This window comes from Falco biarmicus, chromosome 4, assembly GCF_023638135.1.
Source record: "Falco biarmicus isolate bFalBia1 chromosome 4, bFalBia1.pri, whole genome shotgun sequence".
Lineage (NCBI taxonomy): Eukaryota > Metazoa > Chordata > Aves > Falconiformes > Falconidae > Falco > Falco biarmicus.
In genome coordinates, this window is record NC_079291.1 from 32,892,900 (window position 1) to 32,919,531 (window position 26,632).

The 26,632-nt window shown below is 36.8% G+C and overlaps 1 protein-coding gene across 1 annotated transcript in view; it reads right to left on the reverse strand.

The window, feature by feature from the left end:
- Window positions 1–2,056: 2,056 nt before the first annotated feature.
- The window catches only part of PHF14 (PHD finger protein 14), a 173,974-nt gene continuing 149,398 nt past the window's right edge, over window positions 2,057–26,632 (reverse strand). Inside the window, exon 19 of the mRNA XM_056334178.1 lies at window positions 2,057–2,293. Coding sequence (XP_056190153.1) covers window positions 2,072–2,293 — 222 coding nt within the window. The 3' untranslated portion in view covers window positions 2,057–2,071. The remainder of the gene's footprint in view (window positions 2,294–26,632) is intronic.

The window sequence follows — 26,632 nt, forward strand, 5'->3', positions numbered from 1 at the left end:
AGGTCAAACATTGGCTTAGTTAATGGTGAGCCTTGGTATTAGAATTTGATACGCCACTTGATCTTCTGCTAAGAGTTAAAATACTAAAAATGCAATACTAAAAAGTTTTATGTATTAGCTTGAACATTTCTCTGAAGTAAATGGTCACTATTATCACTGTTTTATTCAAATCCTGTAGGGTCTGTGCAATCCTCTCAGCTTTTAGAGCCAATTATGAACATTTCTAACACTTTGTAAGGTACATCCACCAAACAAAGAAATCTAACCACACCACCAGAAAGCACCACATAGGCTAGAGCCAAATCCTCACTAGGTATATTTCAGTTTTAACTCAGAATAGAATGGAGACTGACTCTCATTCCTTTGAACGGAATTCTTCTTTTGGGGTATTGCTGTAATTAATAAAAACCCCTACAATAATGGCAAATATTAATGAGTGAGACCTTTTTACCGTAAGTATTTGCCATTATGGTAAGAAGGTCTTACTCGTGAACAAAGCAGTAAAGGGAATAGGCCATGAATTTGCAAGTCAGCAACCGGACGCTTAAGTTTTGTATAATAAATATTTACTTTTAAAATAATTTAAAAACTTCTACCCAAGACTAACCGCTCAAACAAGAATACAAGGTGATTGATTACCTTGGAAAAATTACTTGGTAATTAATCATTCCAATGAAACAGCTACTTTCATTGCTATAAGGATTCAGCCTCCTCTCAAGTCCTAACAAAGATGGGCTTTGCCCTACTGCAAAACTCTGCTGTTCTCTGAAGGTTAACAAGCATTGGACAGTAAGAAGGTGGGAAATTAATTCAGCCTTGGTGTGCTCTCAGAAAACACTTGGAACTGCCGCCTTTTTTCATAAGGGAACCTAAATCAAGTGAGCCTGCATGATTTCAGCAGTGGCAGCATGCCCAGGCAAGAGGAGATCTTTGAAAAAAGGACAGTTCCAGGCTACAGGTCAGAAGCAGGGTGGCTGGTCATAAATTTGTGTTTAAATTGATACCAGAGACCAACAAGTAGGCCAAGAATGAGAGGTTTCTATATTTTTCCTTCTTTAGTGAGACACTACCTTTACTTGAGATTCCAACCAGTTTTGGAGACTAATGTCACACAGAATTCCAGCCTTGAGAAAAAGCAGAAAAATAACAGGCCTGATGTCTATGTCAAACAAGCTGTAACTTCCTAACCAGGTGTGGACAGTAAAATCTGACCAGATAGAGAATGCAATGATGAGATGACCAGAAAATATGGCTCTAAAGACTTAGTTGTCAGTTATAGTTATTAATGGAAAACTTATTTTAGTCTAAAGAAGTACTTTTACTTCTGCGAACTTCTCAGCTGATAACCCCAAACTTTCACTAGTCTTTCTCTAGTCTTGTCTCAGTACAGCTGATGGGTCAAACTCTGGCTGAAGGACTGAGCGAATGTGTTGATCAGCAGGCTGCTCCATACCAACCATTCTGGCCCCCACGTACTCACTGCACTGGGAGAACAAAGCTGCAGACAGGACAGATAGTCACACCGTGGCACGCTGCTCTCGGCAGGTTCTTAGGAAGAGGATTTACTGCCCACAGCCACCACGTGAGATGCTCCTGGGCCTATGAGCAGCAAAGCGGCTAAAGACCAGCCTCATCCACTCCTCAGATACCACTTGCAAGGCAACAATGGCTGCATACCAGCAGTGCTGAAGTTACTTAACAGATCTGGTCTGTCTCTGAAAGTCTCTCCATTATGAATAACTGGGTGGGGATAACCTACGAAAAACTACAAGTTCATTCTAAGAGTCCTTTCTTCACATCTGTGTGGCTTTTTAAAAGGCAATGGAAGTGTGCAATAACGAGCAGCGTCTGCAAGCTTTCTCCTGGGAGATGAGCTGGAAAGAAGAAATTGTGTAACTGCTTGGACCCAAGGATGATATTGACTGAGACTAGATCTGCCATTTTTGCTCCAGCATGGCCTGCTATGTATCTTAAGCATTCACCAGTGCAGTCATCTTCTCCTTTGCCTCTTAACAAAGGCCCAGCAAATACAGAAGACTATGTAGGGATGTGCTAAAAAACATGACCTGAGCTATATCTCTTCTTCAGTCTGGTTTCCAGGCTGTTGGCATCTGTAATGGAAATGAAGCTCTGGGGAATGGGAGTCTTTTCTCTGTCCATCTGTCCCACTGCTGGCTGCAGCCTCTCCCTGCTGTTCCCATCGCACTGACACCTCTGAAAGGTGACAATTCTCTTGGCTGGTTTTATCCACAAGGAAGAGAGGGTAGTCTTGGTTTTGTTTCGACTCCAAATCCTAAAAATGGGAATTAACAATGTGACTTCACAGCAAAAGAAAATTCTTAAAATACACACCAAGATGTAGATAAGCAACCTGGTTAGCTGTTAAAGACAATACCATATAACATGAACAATGCAGGTTAAAGGGTGCATTTAGCAGTGCCATGTATTATCTGCACTATGCTTGGATTCAAAATGAGGTAGGAAACTTTTAGGGAAAAAATGAGGGCCAAAAAAGGTATTTTCCACCTAAGTACTTGGCTGGATGTTTGTAATTAAGAATGAACATTGCATTTCTTTTCAGGGACAGAGCATCTCCTAATACCGCAGCTGACTTAATATTTGAATATTGAATATCATCACAATTTACTGATGATTGTTGTTGTCCTGGTATTTTCTTCCCAGATCACTGGAACTGGCTGGTTTTGACTCAATTTATGTCACAGCCCCAACCTGTTGACTACCTCTAGCCAGAACTCCTACAGGTATCACCTCCCATATATAGAAATGAAAGCTCTGACACTGATCTGGGAAAAACTTTTCATATCACAGTAATAAGTGATTTGCCTATAACCCATGAGTTACTAGACTTGGTATACTGGGGCTTCTCCAAACTTTTTAATTATGAGAATGAGGATGTTTCTCCCAAACTCTATTCACCTGTTCAGTCACATAGCAGAATAAAAACTAATTTCTCTTAGTATCTCTCTCTGCATTCACTGTAAAACCTGGTGGCAATTTTATTTTGTAAAGGGATATATTTATTTTTTTTCCAATAGAAACTAGCAGAAGTATGTAGCAGAGTAGTTACATTAATTGCTTTCAGCTGTATTTCCTTCTTTGTGTGACTTCTAATTGCTGGTGCTTTGCTAGAATGCTACAGCCTGTACTGCTTTACCTGAATCAATATAGGCAATGAGGTGCTACTGGCTTGTTTGGATACACTTCTACCATAAGATGGCAGCCGTAGTACATAAACTTTCAATAATATACTAAAAATTACAATTATTAGATCAATATGTATATGATCACTACTGTCCTTACTGCATAAACCAGAAAAAAATGGTCTCATTGTAGCATTATCTGGTACTGCATTCATGGTATGCTATTAGTTCATCATTGCAGCTCTTCCAAAACAAGCTGACTTGCCAAGAAAAAAAAAATTAATAAAAATTTGATCAGGCATAAAATGACTGTATTTTTGGTTAAAGTGCAGAACAATAGTACAATATAGGTATGGTATAGCTTTTGTTTTTATTCGGCTATTTAGTATGCTGTAGGTATAAATGAGACTTAAACCAAGCATCAAACTGAACCTTTCCGACGTTAATGTGATGATAGCTGTGTTATTATGAGCCTAATGGTATCTAGTGCACACAATAATACATAGGTGTCATGCTGGGAAACCAATGATCTGGCTCTCATTCTGACTGCAGGCAAAGAATATCTCATCAAAGCTATAAATTTCATGAGTCTGTTCCCAAATTTAAAACCCTTAAGGAAATGGCTTTCATGGTTCAATAGTTTTAAAGGGTTGCTCTTACTTGGCTTTGTAACAAGGAAATTAATAGTTCTCCTAAACAAATCAGAATTATGCCATAGCTGCATGCATTTTCATGCTGTTGCCTTCAGCATTTTACTTCCTTCTCCAGATAACATCGCTGCAGAATCCACATTGAATTCACTGTGGGGAAACATTTATTACCTGCTATGATTTTGCACTATAGCATTAGATAGGTGATAGAAGTCGTTTACTCTTTGCTATGTAAAAATTGTTTTCTTTAGGTCATGCGAAATAGAGTCAGTTTCTAATCAACCTTCACTTTTCACAGAGTAAAACCAATCCAACCTAATGTCAGGGCGAGTTAAGTTTCTGTAGGGTGATGCAGAGCAACCGACCAAGAGGTAGACGGCTTATGGGACTGCAATAACAAAGAAGCACTGAAGTGATACACTTCTGTGTTAACATGTTTTCTTCCCTTTAAAAATTCTGACTGCAAATATCAAAGCTCCTTAGAAGAAATAATCACGTTTAAATTATTTTCTTAATTTAAAGGTATACAAACATTTTCTAATGAACAGAAAATGAATACTGTGTTAGGAGTAGCTGGTTTATGTCACATTTCGTGCATATAATGCACCACAACTAGTGCAGTTCTGGAGAAAAACTACACTTGAACAGCAAGTGTGCAGTGTAGCAACACATTACAATGTTTCATTAACAAATAAGAAAATACTATGGATTGTCATTTAACCAGTAAGAAGTTACACATACACTGGGATTAAAATATCAAGATATATTTGCTTTTGTGCAGAATCCTTATTATTGCACATTTTAGAACCAACTATTTTGATGCTTATAGAGCTACAAACAGGAGATTAACAGCATCTGTGTCAAAAGTAGCTTTGCCTCTTTGGCTCGTGCTTATATCTTTAAACATGAGTTTGTAGCATTCAGAATAAAAATTCTTGCATGAAAACAATTAGGTAATATACTAAGGAAATTCCCCTAATATCAAACAATTGCACATATAATGCTGAATTTATGATATATCTATGGTTCAGCATAAACCATACTCTCATAAATCAGAAACTGTGTGAGTGATTGACAAGAACTTCCACATCTCAAATTGCTGATCCCCATATGAGGGAGTGGAAAGGTCAGACATTATTTTCTAAGAACAAAAATTATAGTAATAGACTAATTTGCTCTTCTTGAGGGTGAAGTGGTTGTCTGTAATAGAAAACACAGTGTTGGGAGTCTACAGAATTCTCAATAGCCCACCGTTCCACAGGGGGAAAGAGCAAACATGGAGGACTCAACCAAAACCAACAGTAATCCATCATAAACTGCACAAAAAGCGGTAAATTTGCTTTAATATGAGGAAAATGACAGCTTCTCCTCAAGCATGGAAAACATAATTATCCCCTAAGCCACCCTAAAATAGCTATCACTCGTGCAAACCAGAAAATGGCAATTCCCAGCTGGGGAGGACCACCACTATCATGCATGAGCAGGATGAAGTGGGAAACAAATAAGTTCTCTATCTAGGTTTTTAGATCAGCATATGACTTTCATAACTTAGAGGGGGAGAAAATAAAATAAAAGGGACATAACTGTCTGCTTGGGCACATGTGCATAGGGGCATGTGTGTATATTTACATACAAAGAATATACTGCTTCACACTGTGTATATTCACAAAGAAGATACACTTTCACAAAATGTCTGTAATCAGCTGAATTAAAGTTGTCTAAACTTTTGCTCATCCCATCTCTAAGTTAGCCTTTGAGCATATTCAAATGAGCTTTGAGCTTCACCCTGAAGGAGCTAAGCTGTTTTCAGTATCCAAGCTAGCTTGTGCTTGACTGCAGCATGCACGTGACTTTAATATAAGCCACAATATTCTGCATCAGGTTTTCAACTTAGTTCTGATGAAGAGTAACACTCAGATGCATCATGTCATAGTCATGTAGGGCTGTTGCAGCCTCCTGCTTTACCCACTGCGTTGTATTCAAAAAACTTCCAGACACAGAAAAAAAAAGACATAATGAAAATGAACTTATACTGGTAGTCTGAAAACTCAAGAATATACAAAAAAGTCAATTCAGCTGCAAATTTTAATTAGATAAAGGCAAGTCACCTATTTTGTACAGTTGTATTTTTTTGTATAGTCTTTATTTGATCTTTATTAGTTAAACCCCTCTCCATTTAGTAAAAATGTCTACAAACAAGTCATTAAATAGGTCTCCATTTTTCTGGAAGGATGAATTTAGGAGTGCATTTTGATTTAGCTGCATTTGTCTCACTTCATGTCAAACACAGCTGATCATGTTAACAGTGCTGGTTATCATTACTTTGCAGTGAAAATCTCTAAATTTCAGCACTTGATTTTTGAATTAAATAACTTAAACCAAGGGAAAGGTTTCTGTTTATCAGCCCTGACTGTAGACTTCTGGTGACATATGTTGGATTTCTGAAAAAGGAGTTACATACAAGTATGATTTATGTAATCATACTTTCATGTTAAATTTTAAAGAATTTAGGAAAGACACAGAAATACTCCTTTTAAGCTCATCAGCATTATGCATCAAATGGAAGCCTCTGTATCTTTCAACATCTGAACCATTTTTCACACTCAGGTGTTTGAGAGCCAAGCAATATATTTTCATACGAAACCTGAACACCAAATAACCACCCTTCTCATCTTATGCAGCCATGAAGTCTCGGGCTGCCACAGAGCTTAGACTCATAGCAAAAGGACAAAACTGCTGCCATGGACTCAATGGGAACAGATTATTTTGCACAAATGAGACCTATCTGCTGATTTCAGACAGGATAATTTGGGTGGATAAAACCAAACATCAAGTGCACTGGGGATGGGGGCAGGCAGAGAGGCCAAGACATGGCCATAATCCATCCCAGCCAGTAATTCCCCCTGCCATTACTCTACCTTTGTGTAAGTCCCATCCTAAAACCTAATTCTCTCACTTTTTCTTCTAAGTTACTTGTTCTGTCCTTCAAAATTCAGAGGCCTTTCAGCCCTTTCCAATGGCAACCCTGCCCCTTCAGATCCTGGTGAGGACTAAGCTTTGAGAAAGGCCTATGGCTTTCTGTGTTGGCCTGAAAAAAAGGAAGAACCTTCACTTTCTTTCCATCTACCCTGTGATCTTATTCACCATGGTGCAGAGAACAGTCCTTAAGGTCCTGTGTCATAAATCCATGCCTCTGTCTTTTCTACATCTGCCTCTTCCACTGCAGAGAAGTCAAAATCATATTCCCCCTCCTTCCTGAGATGGCTACAAGTGGTTGATCTGTCTGCATCAAACAGACCAGTGCTGAATTATTTTATATGCTAATTTACATGATAGCTGCATTCGTTAAAATGAGATCTAGTGTTATTAAACTCCTGTAGAGTAATTGTGATTGAAATTTGTTCATGAGCTACACACATTTGAACCTCATGAACCAGAAAATAATTCGTAAAAGATATTGCTTAAGCATAGGCATGTTGTTCTTAAAATATCTGAAACTATAACTTACACAGTCAGGATAAAATTGAGGATGAATACTATTTACAAATCTGATTTAACACTTAATATACAGAATAACAGTAAAAATACAGAAGAGTGGGAAAAGAGGTGAACTTATTCAGTTGAAGATTAATTTATCCTAGACCAAGATAAACTTCACTCAAGGGACTTCAGTGAGTGTTGTTCTAATCCTAAACCAGAATCAGTAATATTTTTGGTTTCTTCACGGCAATCTGTGATGCTATCGGGCTATAAATCTACATGTGAATTTCCTGTACTAAACCTCCCATTTACTGACCTGCACGGGCTAAAAAAGCAGAGGTGAACTGAAAATCATAATTATGAGTATAGGAAAAAAAGGTTTTTATTTTACATTTTCACTACTGACTTCAAGGTCTAATGACACAGCAAGAAGTTATTTTATTCTGTTAGAATGGAAAGAATGGTATAGAAGGAATTAGACCTGGGTGGGATGGCCTAATCAAGACAAACGTTTGACATTCATTAAAAGACAACGATCATGTGAAGATGGAAAATGTTTACATGGAAGAAAATGATAATGCAACATGAAACCAATTAAAAATCACACGAGATGCAAACATAAAACTAATTACTTATGAAAACATTGTATGTAGCAAAAAATCCCTGCTCCACCCAGTCCTCAGCGACATTTATTTTAATCACTGATCAGAAGAAATTTCAGAACCGATTTAGTAGAACATATTCATCCAACTTTAAAGAATCAAAGCTCTTGTTCAGAAATACCAAAATATGCCTGAGTTATAACTATCCTTTAAGGATAACATTGCTTTGTAGAATAAAAGAAAAAATTGACCTGTTTGCTTAGTAAATGCTATTAGTAGTGAATAACCCATCAGCTCTCTATACCGTGTTCAAAAAGCTTTTAGAATTTTATTGGTATGGTGCTCAGTTCTGATAATTCAGCTTTTAATGCAATCAAGAATATCACCAGGAGCTACTTAATTAATTCCCCTCTGCAGCATGAATTTAATTTTCAATGACTTTATTGAGAACTTTTTTTGTTAATTTTACAATGAGAAACTCTATTCACTGTTACACAACTTGCAAATATTTCAAACAAGACAGCAATCTCCTATTTTTTTGATTTTTTCTGTTCCAAATTCAGCTCCTGAGATGAATTTTCTGCCTCAGCTTCATTTTCATCTTCCTGTAAAAAAAAATGAAAACCTGAACATTAATCAACTTATTGAAGAAGTACACTTTTTGTACTTATGCATATGTATAGAATTCTGTACAGACTTTTTCTATCTTTTGCCTAACCAATAAGCATAAAAATAAGCAAAAAAAGATCATTTATTCATGCATTTGATTTTGCTCAAGAATTGAAATAAAAATGATAAGAGATTTTAAAAAGCTTAATCACCTACATTTATAGTAGAAGAATAATTTAATGAGTAAATATTTCACTGATCAATTTACCGCATGGTTACATAAAGAAATTACTAAACCATACACGGATGACAAGATATTCAAACATCTGCAGCAGACAGTATTATATACCTTTCCTTTGTTCTTGACCAAAGGTTTCCACTAAATTACTTTTGAATGCAAGAACTTTCATCATTGTTCTAAAAATTACTTTTGAAAAGCATCTGCCACTGAAAAATGTTTCATTTTTTTGAGACCAGATACGTTTGCTTCACCATTTGATAAAAGACAATAAATTTAACTTCAGAGACACTTTATGTGCTGCAGCATCGTATTTTTGTCCCATCTAGCATATTTTCTTGACAGGTCTGCCAATTTTCCAATTACTTGTACCACCATATGTTATCTGAAGATCAGTCAGGTCTAAAATAGGAAACATGAGCATGTCAGGCAGCAGCATGCTTACAATATTCTACACCTTCAGTTCCAAGAGTAGGGCTCATAATTCACTACAGGTTTCTCTGGATCTCACAGAAAAAATGAAGTGACATCATAATGCCGTTTCCATAGGAATGGATACTATTTTGTGTCCAGCACAAAATCGTGACCTCCAAAGTATAAATTATGGAAGATGGAGAAAACTGTTTTATAAAGCAACTTGTAACCCATCGCATCATGAACAGTCCTTATCACACATTAGAAGTATGGCCAGTTTTCCTGCCTGAATTTTAATTCAAGATACAAAGAATCTTCCTTTTTTCCAAAAACACAAAGAAGAAATGAACAGATATTTGGGAATGAAGAAGTGTCCTGGTTGCTATAACACCACTCATCATAAGTCAACAGAGGGGGCAAATGAAATGTCATGGGACCCAGGAACCCAGGGTGCAGTTTCCTGCTTTGAAACAGCACTTTCATTCTTCTAGGAAAATAACTTTATCTTTTTGCATCCTAGTCCTCCTTTCACCATCAAAGGGTGTTTTGTAAGGCTAATCACAATAGATTTAGAGATACAAAATACATAGGGAGATCACATGGGCAGCACAACATAGAATAACAATGGAAAATCTCATTAAAAAATGTGGTCTCGTGTTATGTTACACACTAAAATAAAATGGAAAAGCTAGTTGTTCTATTAAAGAAACACACACTCCCAACTATTGTGCTTCTAAATCCTCCCCCCTTCTGGGGACAGGCTAGGCACTGAGAAATATTTACATGACTGACCACTAAAGGCTAAAAGCATTTTTCTTATCTTTCTGGACTGTCATCTCTTCAATCGCCTTTAAAACGTGTAGGGAGCCCTGTGGCTCTTTTAGTTCAGGTGAGAAAACATGTCTGCGCATGTATGTGAAACCAGACTGTTGATTTGTTGAAATTACAAGTCTAGCATATATTCAAGAGTGTAATGTACAGTACACATACAAAGGTCAAACTTCTAAAGAGAACAATGGCAAGGCAGAATGGGAAACAACAAAGGAGCGGTGTGTAACTAAGCTTAGATATACTGCTTACAGGTGACAAAGAATATCGCTGAGTGAAAAAGCCACCCCCTGAAACTTTTGGCTTCTTTCATGAAGGACTTGTTAATAAAAGAACAGCAAATCTACATGTTTCTGAAGGTCCTTACCTACAGAAGCTGTATCCCTATTGACCTCAGTGTCAACTAATCCACTTCCATAGCATACAATCTGCCATTATTCCAACGTCCTGACTTGTACTCCCTCATACAGCAAATATAAGCTCTACACATTCTTTTCCCAGCACACTCGACATTCTGCTCAGGGCTTCCTCCCCTCAGAGAGGGTGCATGCAGACATTTCAGAGATGACAGGGCCAATACCTTCACTAAGGAGCAAAAGCGGGTGAAGGGATATTAGGCTCAATACTCAGTATCAGCCTCCTAAGTCAACTTTTTGTGGACAAAAAGGTTTTATCCAGTAAAAGAGGTTGTTTTGGTGTTTTTTTTTTTTTTTTTAAGAGTAAAACAGAATTGTCTGGCTTTGTGTAGACTCGAAATGTTTTAATTCTGTGCTCATAAGGTCATGCTTACTCTCTGGCAGATTTCCTAGGTTACAGCAGCAGTTGCAGTGATTAGTATTTTCTAAGATGCAGAAATGATAGCTGAGTGGCTACAGCAGGGCCAGGATTTTCTCTGTGTGAATATTCAAGATGGAAGCATCCCCACTGGGACATTTTGCAGTACCAATACTCTTTCCTTTGTTCATCTCTTGTTGCTTCAACCAGGTAAAACATACTCAAACAGGTAAAATCTACCGGCAGAGTATAAATTGGACTTATGTGGGCAAATTCCCACATTATTTTTTGTTATTTTGACATTCTCATGCACAAAAGCTTTCTGAATTATGCTCCACATAAGGCATCTTAATTTTGTAGGCACTTTTACTCCATCTGTTTTCCACAAACAGAAACTTCCATTTCATCTTGAATCAGAAATCTAAGTTTATTATCTCTGAGCATGGGTGACTGCTGTGCAAAACACAGAGTAATGACGGTTGATCTTTCTCAAAGTATGAATTACCAAAGCAAGAAAACTTTTTTTTTTTTGTCAGACACACCTTCAGCCACATCAGTTCCCAGACCTGTGCATTGCCACATGAACAACTGTGCTAGCACAAAAGAGATGGCAGAAACGATTGGCAGGGGACATGGGAAAGTATGAACAACCAGTTCTGGCACTCATGCAGCTTTCTGCCAGAAAAGAAGTGACAGCGGTGGCCTGAGAATGGCAGACTCAGCAATGGCTGAAAATCATCAGAAATTTTTGAGATGTGAACTCCTGTAAATCATAAGAAGTGGAGTATCACTGCCAGCATATTTGGGAAAGATTTGAACTGGCAATTTAGAGCACACATATTAAACATACTCCAAGATGTGAAGATTCACTGTTCTTTCAGTTTGCTGACAATGACAAATTTCTATGAAATTTTTTTATCTTTTTTTTTTAATAGCCCAAGAGGCATCGCAATACTGAATTGGTTAGAGTTTCTAATGTCATTAATAATGTTTGAATTTTCAGCTAAATAGCCTATCTAGCCTAATTTACAAGAAATTATGCTAAACAGAATACAGATTAAATATATTTAATATATTTGTTTTACTAATTAACATCTATCATTACCATCATTATAATGCTTTTAATTCTGATGGATAGCAAAGGAAAACCTTTTTTCACGTTATCTGTTAAAAAACAGCCCATGATGGCAGTGTGTAAAGTTGCTATTACCAGTGGTTACACAGCAGATGCAATACTGAATTTGAGTTTCTGTTTCACAAAAATTCAGTTCACACTATTTCTGTAAATGACTCATATTTCCATTTTATGTTATTATTTATTTTGCTTCCAGTCACCTATGATTTTACTGTCTAATGCTTCCTGTCCTAAAAATCCTGAAATAGAGAACAGTCATTTTGGTGTTAAAATGTTCAACTTTCAAAGTAGTTTTTTCTAGCATAAGTCAAAATCAAACTTCTCTCAGTATCTTTTCTGGCTACAGACCACCATAGACTCAAATATTATGCAATTTTGAACACGCTCACCAAAAAGATGCCTCAGCACAGATCTGGTGACTTGTAAAAGCAGCAGAGGGAAGTGAATCCCTCAAGACTGCATTACTATTCTTACTGGAAAAGAGCATTTAACAGCCCAGAGATTATTTTCATGTTGAAATGAATAAAGTTTACTAGTCTGGAATTGTCATTCTTTCAGATTTTCAAAGCCAAGTGGTAAGGAGAAGTACAAAGGGTGTTATAAAGTGCTGTTAAACCCAACACCCTGAATGGAAATGTCAGCTCAGGAGCTCCTTAAGCCATTGATGACTAGACATCTCATCAGCATCCTGATGGCCTGATGGATCTTCCCCATCAGCTTTTTTCCTACATCCTTTCCCCAGGCATCACTCCTCTTCCCTGATGGAAACAACATATGGGATTAAAGGGTCCTTTGGATGTTCTCTGGATCTCTTCAAATGTCCTATGGATATCTCTTCTTTCAAACTACTTCGTCTACACTTGGTAGCTGAGCATCTATGGGTCACAATAACAGAACGAGGCCAAGAACGTAAAACTGAGACCCCAAAATGTAAATAAGTGTTGTGAATTATCACTGAACTATGGAGCATTCAAAAGCTTTGCTGAAGTTAAAGGGAATACTTCGCTATTTAGATGTTTTTACGTGCCAAAAACTAAAATTGAGAAGCTGACTTATATGATCCTATTTCTGAAAATGTTGATCTGACAGTTGAGAGAGACTGTCATATAACCTCATCTCTTCTGAAAGCATGTTTAAGGTCAACTACAAATAGTGCTCTGAATAGAGAATAACAGGTCCGATGTGGAAAGTTAATTTTGTAGTTTTTATTCCAGAATGCTCCCCTGTAAACAAATTATGGCATTAAAAAAAAAAAAACAAAAAAAAACCAACACCACCAAAAAAAGAAAGCAAGAAAAAAGCCTAGAAATAGGGCTTTGGGTGTCCCTTTCACTTTCCCTCCTCCAAATGATTTAATTCAAAACATCTAATAATTTCTTTTTATTCCATTAGTTAATGAAATGAAAGCTGTAAGATGACAGTGAAGTAGACAATTCTTAACTCTGTCAGGGAATCTGACACTAATCTGTATGTAGAACAGATCACACCTCAATTAACTGTGCTAGGAAACACACCAATCCACAGATCTGTGCATTACACCACACCTGTCATTTCAAAAGTTGCATTAGAAAGGTATACTTGATAAAATAAACCTGCTTTTGTGCACTTTGCAAACTGTAAACCATATTCTAAATAAACAGCTATATATCTGGTTAATAAGAAAGTATGCAAACCACAAAAACATCTTACTATGAAGAGGAATGACTAAAGGGTTCTCTATGCTATCACATAATCTAGAAATCATCTCAAAACCACTCAGGACCAAATTCAGATACTATTACTTCCTATAGTATCTTAACCCAAAAGAGCTGTAATATGACCAATATAGTAAGGTCCTGTGAGGGTGTCCAGCTAGTATTTCATCTCCCGCCTCACAGATTCTAGCTAGCAAAACATGAGTTGGAAGTAGGTAGAAATATTTTTAATACTTTTCAAAAATATATCAGGAAAAAGGGACTCTAGAAACTATAAGAGCTTTTCTTTCCATATGTTTAAAGTCTAGCTTTCTAATCTCATAAGCCAAATTTGGAGGAAAATGAGTTTTAGTCAAAAACTGGGAGTTAAATCAGTCTCTGTTAAATCAGCAAGAGGTAAGCATCCACTACTAAAATCCAGTATATTTTTTTTTCCCCAAAGCCCATGCTATCTTCTTCAAATGTGTTACTGACAACCCTTATAATGAAGAGTGGTGTGAAAATACAGACTACAACTGAAAGAGTTCTTTACCAATAGATATTAGAAGCAAATATACATTTCTTGTGATAGATGACAGTTTTCTGTCACCGTAGCTCTGCAGCGATAAGGCTGCTGTTTGTTTCCCAAGAAAAGGAGACCCTTGCTACATGGATCATTTTCATAGTGACAGTCTTGACAAGTTTGACATTTTCTTCATGAAGTATTCTGAAGCAGCCATCAAGAAAATGCCCCCTCTGGGACCACTGGCAAGCTGACAGTCGTACCTTTTAATGTGCATCTCCATTAATTCTTACTGTCAAAGCCCACCAAAATCCTACAGCGAAATCTCTGCTGATCTGCTACATTAAAAAATGGAGGCTATGAATGAACTAAACATTATAATGTAAGTAAACATGACATCAATTAACTGGAAGCAGCTCTCCACCCCATTTTGTTCAGTAAAAAGAGCAACGTTTAACTGTTTTTTTTTCCTTCACCAATGCAGTACGTGGCATCTGCTCTAGGTGGCAATGCAAGACTGCGAGAAGTATTTCTACAGTCGAGCTCCTCTTATGAAGCTACAAGCAGCTGCATGTTTATCACAAACGCTTTCCTTTAACTTCCACTGGTACAAGAACTTTTTAAGTCTTTCTGAAATGTTTGTCAGTGTTCTGTATTCTCTATTTCCTTGTTTCTAATTCTGATTATACAGATAAATGTACCATCGCAAGAGCCCTTACAGTCAAATTTCATTTAACGTTTAGTACAGAAGTGGATTTTCATGCCAGATTTCAAATCTTCCATCTGTTTCTCTCCTTTTTAGGAGGCAGCCATTCCATTGAGTGGCCTTTCTGGCTGCCTGCCACTACAGTTGGGATGCTCTTCAGGGCAGGTGGTGCTTGAAACCCAAACATTGTTTTACAAGATCAGCTGGTTCTCCTTGAAGAAAGCAGAGGAAAATGCTTCCTCTTTAACACTGAGTCTTTAAAGGTTTAGGTTTGTGAACTTTAGACTGTATCTGTGGATGCTTAGATATCACAAACCTGAAACATTAACTAAGAAACAGTTGAAAAGCAACTTTAATGGCATTGTACTCTGCGTGTATGGGACGCGCCTCCTTAATTTCCACTCTGGTCTCAGAGTGCACAATGGCGTTAGTTTGCAAGCCTTCAAGTCCGACACTGTCCTGATTAAGATCCTTTCTAAGGCAACTTTGTCACTCAATTATAATACTTAGGTCAGTGCATATATAAACATATATATGGAAACCACAATAGCATTTTCTAGTATGTGGGAACAGAATCATTATTTTTATGAATTATAAATGAAAACAGAAAGTTCCACTTCATATATAGAATAGTATTGCATAGCCTAGAAATGCATATTCTAATCAAATCAAGATGATTTTAAATATTCATGGTTATACTCCCACCATATTTACACTATACATTTACTAAATTATAAGCAGCAAAACTTCATGTTTGTATTCTTGATGCTAAGAAATAAAATAGCTTTTTCTTACAATAGCTACATGACAACAAAAGGTAATCAGGCCAACAATAAGGAATTGATAGCTCTTGCCTAATAAAATAAAAAAACAAAACCAAACACAAAACTTCTCAGATGTTAGGCTATACATGCATCTTGGTAGTTACTAAATGACGGCTGAAGTTTTTTTTCCATGCTTTAACTGTTTTCACAAATATGTTTGGCTATAGACAGCCTTTTATCAAAAGGTCCGAACATTCTTTGTTTCCAAAATGATTAATAACATTAAATAGAAAAAGAGGCACAACTGAATTATCGAAAAATGCTTCTGTAAGCTACAATCAAGACATGCTGCTTGCAGTCGAAGGCAGCTGAAGAACATCACTCTAAACAATACTGAAGTACATGTTTTTAATGGAATAAGACAGTACCACCATATGAAAGGAATAAATTCATCTCAATAACAGAGAAAATCTAGACCTTAATGAAAATGTTTTAGGAAAAATGAGTGCATTGCATGCTTCTGACCAAAATTAATTAGAGTTTTAATGTTTTACATTTCTAGCATAATTCTTTAAATGGTGCATTTATTTCATAGTAATAAACACTTGGTTCATTAAGTAAAGTTCAAAATCTGTGTTACTCGCTACATTTAACAACCTTTGGCCCTCTTCTTAAGTATTTCTTGATTCAGGTTTCCAAAGCATTGAATAAGCAATTGAGGAACACAATTAAATTTCATGACTCTGCATATTTAGGATTCTTATTTCATCTAAGACAAAGGGCAATTAATCTACCATTCTATACTGAATTCCAACTTTAGTGAGCCATGATAGATACTTAAATGAACTTACAGAAAATGCTTAATTAAATTACTGTAAAAAGCATAACCAAAGTTTTTTCTTTCCTTATGACAAAAGAAAATGCACATTTAATTAGAAAAAGTGTATTGCAGTATTTTAAATTTAATAACTTGGGAATTCATGAAAATATTGGTAAAACGTGAGAGCTAACAATTCAGAAAGCTTTTCTCTCTTTTCTCTTATATTTCATCAGAACATTTCACATGAGTACAGCCATGAAATTCTGTTCAGGTGCAAGGCATAAAAGATGGATCTTTCAATAGAGTTATTATGATGACATAGGAGTCTGAACAACACAGCAAAGGCCTTTATTTTAGCCCCCTATTTTCCAAAATGTGAGATAAGTGAATGCTGTAAAAATGGCTTTATAGTTGTTGTAATACTGAATGCCTATATTTAGCCACAATCCACAAAGTTGCAAACACAACTGATATAAATGGATGGAGCTGTAGAAGTAGACAGAGGATAGACTGTGACAGCCAATAGAACCTGTGCTGCTGAAGAAATCAAGAGATGGAAGAGACTTTTGCTTTTTATTTCTAAAAAAACAAAATTCCTTTCAGTAGGTCCTCCAAAACACATACTGATATTTAAATTCAGAGTACAACAACTACAGACAGATGTTCCAATGATTTCAACATCCATTAAATAAAATCCCCAAAAGAGCATTCTAGGCTAGGACCAGATCCACACCTTCATGCTAACAACTAAGGTACAGTCTCTCATGGAAGACCTACATCTCCGCTGCTGTTATGATTCATTTAATCTAAATTAAAACTAGCACTGCAGACCTACCCAGAAGTCAAAATCATTCCTTTACAAGCTGTATAAACATACTTTTAATATGATGATATAACCCAAAGATTTGGCTATGGACCGGAAATCAAACAAGACAAGAAAGCTACTGCTTTAGAACTTGGAATTCAGTTGGCTTGATAGCAAAGGAAGGCTTGTAGATTTGTTTGGGTTTATATTTTGACTTTATTTCTCATTTGAAGATAGCAATTACTGTTCTGATCCTGTAATGATGCCTGAATAGTCCTGTTTCTACAACAGATCAGCTCAGCTGTATGTGAAGCATCAAGGGTGTATTGGTAATAAACACAGTCAATTTGGAAACAAAATTGTAAAATTTCATATACCGAGGTTTCAATAGTTTCAAGTTGATCAGCTTCTACATTAAAAAATGAATGTATTAGGTGTAATTGTACAATTAATTCTCCTCAGCCTCCTCCACTCATCTGTGTTTCTCCATTTCCAAGTGAGGTTCTAAAGCCAAATGTTAGTTAATTCAGTGGGTATACTGAGGGATGTTTTGGTCATTTGTCATGATAGTGATGTTGCTTCGCTGTAATTTTTTGAAGTCAGAATCTGATGAAATCTTTCAACTGGAAATAATGCAATGTCCAAACATTTAAAGGATCATCCAAAGGAAGTTTGCAAAAACCTGCCCTGTAAAAGCTGCTTCTGCCTCCAAATATAGTCTGATACCCCCCCAAACTTTTTCTCTAACAATATTTATAATTTATGAGATGTATTTTACTTTGTAAAAAAATATATATTAGTTGCCTTTCAGAAACTTAGAATCAAAGTAATTGACAGACCTTGCCTTGGTGCAGGTAGTCACCACAAACAGGTTTCCTTATAGGTTCGCGGTTCATTTCTTTCTGATAAATTTAGAAGTTACTGTTTCACTGTACTACATCAAAGTCATCTTCTGGTTTGTGAACAGCTTGCTTCCCATCTCTGCCCACCCTCCAACAAATCACACATTACTTTGTTAGAAGAGAAAAAATACTTCAATGTGATTCAGTTATTGAAAAGCTATATTCTAAAAGATTCCCAAGCTAGGGAAATCTGGCTATAACCAATTACTGCTTGGCTTTTACGGTAGAAGAGCTCATTACAGAGCTGATATTATGAACCATTATTTATCTATTTTTTCCTTAAAACACTGAAGCCACTTCATATAATTTTGAAGCTCACTGAACTCCACTCCTCAGAAGACTACTCACTCTGTTTTTTTGCCTCCCATTCTGTTGTATCACAATGCTTCCAAGAGATAATATTCTCCAAAATCATTAAGGGTCCACTTGCAAACAGGTATACATGCACAGTTATATTACACTCATCTGATCACTGAACTGAACGGTACTATTTACTGGGGCTGTGTACGAAATATATTGTAGAACCAGGCTTGTCTAGAATGGAATACTGAATTTAAACAGGCCCTGGAACAAGCATGGCATCTAAATTATCGGTATTTAAAAGGAAGCTATTTTCAGAGGACTATTTTTTGCTGAAATCCAAGTGCTGCCAGTCAGCTGCCTCTAAAGAGTTTCTGCCCAGCACCTTACACAGGGTCAGCAATGGCCCCGCAGCAATGTTCAGTAGTTACTGCTGCTGTCTGCTCTTGTACAACAGCCGCTCTCGTAACTGTCAGTGCTACCTAACAAAATCAAGCAAAAGCTTACATATTCATTCATTTTACTTAGTTGCAATCTGTTTGGTTTTATTCGTTGGCTGTTCTCTTTCTGTACATTCAGGAGCTCCAGCAATTGGATATCATGACTCTAAGAGTTAACAGCCAGTGATGACTTCATTATTTTCTGTTTACTGATGATTTAAGATAATCATCCTTTGTCTCCTTTAACCACAGAACAGGTAGTGGAAAAAAAAAAATTATGTGGGAAAACCAGGCTCACGTTCTGTTGCAAATAATACCTAGTATTTGCTACAACTCATTTTGCCTGCCTCCTTTCACCTACATGGACCTTAGACCCTAGACAGCACTGACATTTAAATCAGCATTTAAATTTAGAAACAAATATGTAACTACACTATTTCATCTGCCAACATAATTTTAAAATATTATTATTAAGAATATGAAGACTATAAAGAAAATACAGCAAATGCTGTCTATTTTGGTAGACCACAAATCAAGGATCTTACTCTTCCCGTATTAATTGATGCTTCCCTTTGCCTCTCAGTACTGTCCTTAACGTCAGTAGAAGTTACTGGCATTAATCATTTGTGACTTGGACTGAAGTATTTCCTTTTCATTTAAATTCAAAGAAACCTTTGAGGAGTAAGTTCTCAAAAAAGTGAAACGTGAAAAATTTTGTTAGATGTTGCTTCCCCTGTTCATTCCAAATCCTAAAAATGATGCCTTTTAAAACCTAGATACAGAAAGGTCTCTAGCTCATGTCAAGATTTTGCTGTTCAGTTTTATACATAGTAATATATTGATATAATATTTATTTAACTATAATATTAATTAATAATTTGAATCTTGGCCAAGTCATATCATGCCACATACTGTACAGACACATCTGGAGAGTCTGATCTTGCAGAGTCTAAAATCAGTTATGAAAAAAAACGAAAGAAGAGAAGGACAAGTAGTAAAACACCATAAAAGCTAACTGTGTCAGGATAATGGGCATGCATCTCAACCACATTTTTGTGCCAAGCATGGCTAATAAATGAAGAATGATTAAAAATTTGTTATTATCAAAAAGTATATAAAACTAGTTCATATAGACATATATAAAAATATCTTACATGTCTATTTTTTATATTATATGTATATTATTTTTATATTTAATTTATACAGATTATACAGTAGAGACAGCAAAAATCAGACAGTTATTGCAGATATTTTATCAAAACAGCACTGGGCCTTGAGAAGTCAGTCTGTAGAGGTGTGCTTCTGTGGGGAAAACAGAGTTGAGGTCAAGGGAGAACTCCCCATATGAAGCACGGTGTATGGAGAAAGCTGAAGAGAACTTCTGGATAGAGAGCTGGCAGATGTCACTGGAAAAGAGGAAGAAATGGAAGAGTGGTACATAATAGGATTTAATCTAGAGGAGGGTCACTAACAGAAATGAGGATAAAGCTAATGCATGAGTCTATAGTAAAGCAAAGTCTGAGGTTCAGATGAGGAATTTCTCAGCAAAAATCTCTGACATTTGTCCCCCTACTATAATATGTATTTGGCCTGGAGGGTGTGGAAATTGAACTCACTGCTACATTAAAGAACTTATCCTCAAAATGTGAATAATACTACTTCCAAAGTCAGGATGGAGGTCTATGCATGAAAAGATTTATATAAGTGCTAAGTGCTGTCATTGTTATTAGATTCAGAAAGTACAGAAGGCTTTAAAAGCATTAACTTTTCTAGTGCAGAGCATCACCTGTTCTTTCTGAAACCAGTAAAGAAGACATAAAATGAGTGCAGTTATCGCAAGATATTGTCTGGGTTTAAATTCTGATGCATATCTTTTGTCTCTAGGAAAAGTAAACAACCATTAATAGCAGGGATTTTATGATATTCAATATGGTATAATATGCAGCAAGCTATAAAGCATATGAAAACAGTTCTACTTCACATAAACTTGTTTTTATCAGGAAATTATTTAATTGGAAAGATGCTTTGAGAGCAATCAGAAGGCAATGCATAAAAAAAGGTGTCCGGTTTGGAATGATGAAAAGAGAACGGAGTCAAATTTTAAAACATAATTAAATAAGGAAGCAACTACCAAGTCAGCGCTAGTACATCAGCCAGCAGGATAAAATGGAGATGATGTGTGTAGTCCTCTTTTTCAGAAGGACAAGTACCTGCTGTCAAAGGAAGACCACATCCTAACAGCATTTAAGTGGTAGTCAATATCCTCTCTGTGAAAGCTGCAGTGGTCAGCTTGAGTTAGATAATTTTTTTTCTAAGTGAATATACTTTCATATTTGGGCTGTCTCGCATTGCGTGATGGTAATTGTTAAGGTTATGGCCCAGAATTACATCAGTTTCTGATTCTGGATTTTTAAAACATATTGTTTATGTCCTGTCTTGTGCTTACATTTCAAACTTTGTTGTTTACTCAAGAGACAGTGGGAGTTTCACACACAATATTCTCTTCATCCAAGAACAGCAGTAATTCATTTGCCCTAGCAACACAACATTTTCAGACACAGCGAGCATTGCGTCTACATATAACCAATTTTTGCTCTTGAAAATCTTTATTTCATTGAGAAAAATAAATAGCAAAATTTTCTTTTGTATATTAAAAACTTTAATTACAGGAGGACAGCTATAGGTACTGCCCAACAGATTAAAATGCTTGCTCTGAACAGAGCTGTCACTAATACAGTATTTAAATTTACAAAGCGATTTCTCATGAGTGAGATTGTTCCAGGCTGAAAACAACATGTTTAGTACCATAAACAAACAAGAGAAGACTGCACAAAATGAACTGTTTAACAGGGGTTTATGTACCCCCTGTGCATTGTATTTGGAAATGAAGTTCTTAAAACTCAGAGGTGGAGGGATTCTCTGTGGATTAGAAGAGCAACCCACAATCCTTTCAGTAGCGTCCTTTTATACAAAATTTGGCACTAACACTCTGTTTGCTTCAGCAAATGATTTCACACTTTGTCTTTTTAATCCAATTTCCACCTTAATATAGACTAAAGTGTAGTGAAAATACTGAAAGAGGATGCCTGGAAATGAAGTGTGTTAGAAATCGAATCCAGGTGGTAATCCAGTGCCACAGTCAGCTCATCGTTAACTGAGAAGTTTAACCCGCAGACAGCTTGTAGAAATCAGCGTTCAGTACTAATTATGACTGGATATAATTATCACACATGAAGACATGACTCAACAAGGCAGGTAAGAAGCTGAGTCTGAGAAAAAGAAGAGGAACAGGCACCCTATTGAAAGCAACAATAATTGATTGTAACACTTATCCCAATTTAAATAGCTCAGATTTGTAGGTTATTACAGCATTAGGTACTTTGCTGGTGTAGCCCCTAAGTGTATAAGCTACCCTACCCAGCAACAGCTTCCTCATTAGCGGGTCTTATCCCCTCTTTTCTGTAGGCCAAAGCACCCATGCATACCTTAAACATCCCACCCCACCCCAGGAGACAGGAGCCCCTTCAGAAAACCCTTACTCAAAATTTATTGCCATGGAAAACAATAATTTCCTAGTCAATGAACATCTCTACTGTTGTTTTTTCCTAGACAGATTAACAGGGAGCAACGCGGACAATGTCCTGAAAATGACAGACACTTCTGGGTGCCAGCGGCTTGCCATCTACCTGTCGTGGCAAGGAAGGGCCAGAAAACCAGCATCACTCTGTCTCCTTTACAGAAGCTCTGCAAAGGTCCACTGATGGCTCAAAGGCAACACAGCGCTGCCGCTCACTGCTTGTGGATACGATGTCAGACCTGTCAGCACAGTGAGGTTCACTAGATATTTAAATCAAAAATAAAACCCCAACAATCTTCAAGTAGCTTGAGCCTGATGAAAGCATACCACTATGATATTCCCATCACAATATTCAGTGCCACATACCTTTTTATCCTAGCCAAAATAGTATCTGTTCATAGAGGTCTCTCTTTAACTTACGCCTTGAGCAGAAGCAGTAGAAAGAAAATGGTACCTACCCAAATTAAAAGCAGATGTCAATAAAATAAAATTTTTTTTTAAAAAAATAAAGAATAAGTAAAAGGATTACAGTCCTAGAACTCAGAATGTGCAGAAAGCACAAAGCGAGTGAACCCAGTGCCAGAGCTCACTGGCAGCTCACTTTAATGACCTCGAGTACCTAACTGTGGCTCTCCTATTTCCCTTCACAGTGGGTAAACACAACAAATGTAAGCCAAGAGCAGGCAACCCAAGTTAATTCTGTAGTCTAGGGATCCATGCTAAATTCTCAACCGGCTACCGCTGGCGAAAACAAAATGGGATTTTCTACCATTTCTGAAGCAAACACCTCCTTAGTGGAGTGTCTTTTGCATAGCCAAACTTGTCAGTTTTACACACTTCCCTCCAGAAAGGTAAATTGTTCCCTTAATTTCCACAATTTCTCACAAGATATAAGGATTTTCTTTATACAGGATATTTCAAAGTTAAGCTGCAGAATCAAAAAAAATTGTGCAGGAAGAAGGAAGAAGACCCAAGAAAATGGAAGATATATTTCCTGGTAATATTCTTTCCAAGGTGATTTGAGCTGCATTTTGCCTGCACTGGCTCTCAGCAATAAGCTAGCATTCTTGCTTAATGGAAAGGATTTGCATTCCTGGCCTATGTAAAAATTCAGGCTGCATCTGTGATTCTCTTTTTCCAGTTTCTCTGAGTGATCCAGGTTGAGATCTAAGATTTTTGTCTGAATAGTTTCACTAAATGCAAGGCAGCCCTTCCCTGCTCCTTGGGTAAAATCCCAAATACATTCTTTCACTTTCAAGGTCTTATCTGTTGATACAAAGAATAAAAGGGAATTTTCTCCATGCCCATTTTGTTGTTTTGTTTGAGCTGATAGCTTTAGACAAAAGCCAGTGAAAATAATATGTCTTAAGGTTGTACCACCTTCCTCCCATAAACTACTTCCTTTGGCTGCCCTCTCAACCTGTGTAGAACTTCACCCTTTGGTGGATGTTTCGCCATCTTGAGGCTTGTTTTCTTCTACCTTTCACAGTTTACTTTACAAAATTATCATCTTTTTAATCAGGAAAGTTCCTGAAGATCCTTAGGATAACACTTAAAATCTTCTTGGCATCCTATCCTTCAGACACAAGCCCTTCTTTTTTTGATTGCTGTTCTCTATCTACTTCCTTTAAACAACATCTCTTGGTACAAGGATAAGGTAGAAATAACAACTTACCACTTACAGATATGTTCAAGGTAGGGAAACTGAGGAGATTTTCCTAGAAAGGAAATACCTGGCAGTTGAACTGCCTTCTTTAAGTTCTGAATCATAATCTTATCTCTAATCTGTCATTTAAGGGAATCCAAGAGGAAAAACTGAAACAGGCACCAGTCTCTCTAAAAAAATTAGAAACATGTTTGGGGACTATGGCAATGTGTTCCAACCAGAAAACCACCACTTATGGTGTCTGTTTTGTAATGCTGACAGGCACTGAATATTTCACTGATAAACGTAATTTTCAACTCATTCATCTATCATAAAACCTTCTAAGCCAGGATTCCCATTTCCTGATAGGGAAGATATGAAGTAATATTTAACCTGAGGTTTATCCTGTTGAGCAGCATACTTTATCCACCTCACCAGGAGTGACTGGAAGTCTAAAAATTAAACATTTCAGATGAAAGCATACAACACAGAAATTAATTTTCCAACTATGTGTTCAGCTTGTTTGTTTTAAATAACAGTCCACCTATCTATTCCAAAGCCAATAACAAAAATTGCCAGATTTCAGACCTTATTCTCGCCTTTGGGGAGTGTACTACTCTGTGACTAAATCACTAGTCCTCACTTAGCAGCATCCAGTCACTACTCATTCCAGTATTTCATTTCATTCTTATTCTGTATGTGGAAAATTAAACTTCCAGTCTTTTAATGAAAAAGGAATTTTCAAAACGAAAAATTTTAGTGGGGCTGGGCTGGAGTTGAGCGGAGAACTGGTTGCATTGCACTGGTCTGCTTGCTGGTAAGCTCTTATGTCAGCCATTGCCCCTAAATCCTTTTTGGACACAGTGTCAGATTTCTATCATTACTTTCATAAGCCAAACTTTTTAATATTTTAGAACTCCCTTCACATTAATATTTCATCAGCCTGAAAAAAGATTTAGATTCTAACAGTGACGACAGCAGCCTTTGTCTCAAGTGTTACAAATTTTCTGAGGAATACAGCAGGTTGTGATCATATTTATATCAACTGAGATAATTTTTCTAACTAACTTTTATAGATAAACCCATCCTACTTTCACCATGCCAGATGCATGTTCCCCACTAATCCAAAAATATTAAATGCATAACTGAATTTCATTTCCTCAGGGCATATTATTTTGTAACCCATGGCAGGAAAGGATAGAAACAGTCAATTGACAACAAAATGTCATGCCTGTCCAAACAAATGAAAGGCTAGATCTCCTTAATAGGTTGGTTTGTGCATCATTCTCCTGCTTTCTACAATAATGTTTATGAACCAGTGATCTATCAAGCCCTGCAAAATCAAGCAGCAGATACTCTGCAGTTAACAAATTTTTTTATCCTCTCTGAAAGGCACAATCAAGCCTACGTGGTTTAAGAAATTAGTGCTTCAAAAAGCCCTAGGTGTATTCCTCCTGAGTGTCTCCACTGAAATACCATTTTCAAATGCAAGATTTGCTGACTTGCTGAAATTTCTAAGCAAGACATGCACTTAGAGCTAGCTGGAACACTATTATGGAAAGAGCAATATATGACTATTTCTGACAAATGGTAGGCTTCCCTAATGAAGTTTTTGGCTTCTGGAAGATGTGAAGCAAGCTCCTCAAAGAGCATTGCGAAGATGCAAATTCTCATGCTGAAATGCAGAAGTCACCATCAGTCAATTGACGTCTACCAGATTGCATGATCCTGGAGTTTGTTTGCCTCAGAATTATTGCTCTATGTTTGAAAAGTATGAAGTAGCAGTTAGTGTGCCCGCTCAATCTGCCATGAAGGCATCGTACTTGTTCTGCAACGTAGGCAGGTACAGGAAGGGATGAAGACACCCGGGTATTTCTCAGTATTTCCATTTCAAAGCACAAAAACCTGACTTGTAATGTACCCACTTTCCTGGAACAGAAGATACCGAGGCTTTTCCAGAGTGAGAACAACCTCTGCTATATGCAACTATACGCATTGGTAGCCTAATACAGTTTTTGTCTGATGAACTTGTTCCACAGTACACCAGAAGCCAATTCTTTGAAAAATGAGTTTTGAATGCAAAGTTCCTAGCATGCCTCTTCATGGCCAAAAGCATGTGCCAGCTTAACAGAAATGCCCGATTTCCAAAAAGTATGACCTCATATTTCAATACAGACATATCCTCATATAGTATCTCTCTTATACTGAAACAGAAATAGATATTGTAAAGAAATAACAATGGGCTGTTGTGAACTCTTTAGCATACATTTGATTGTATGCAATAAACTGAAAGCTCTAGATAGTTCTGCAGAAGCAGACCCATACAGATGCAGACAGATAAGTTTTTTGAATGAAATGCTGAGTTTTATTGATTCTGAATTGCATTTTGTCCACCTAGACAAGGTTTATTTTTGACACCAAATGTCTTTGGTCTGAGTACAACAACATTGAAAGAAAAGCTTTTACCCTAAAAAAAAGTTTAGATTTTACTTAGTGTAGTCGGTGGAAATGGAATGATTCGATTGACTTCCTGCCTTTATTACTATTAACTTACTCAGTCTTCACAAGGTGAGAGGACCCAGTGAA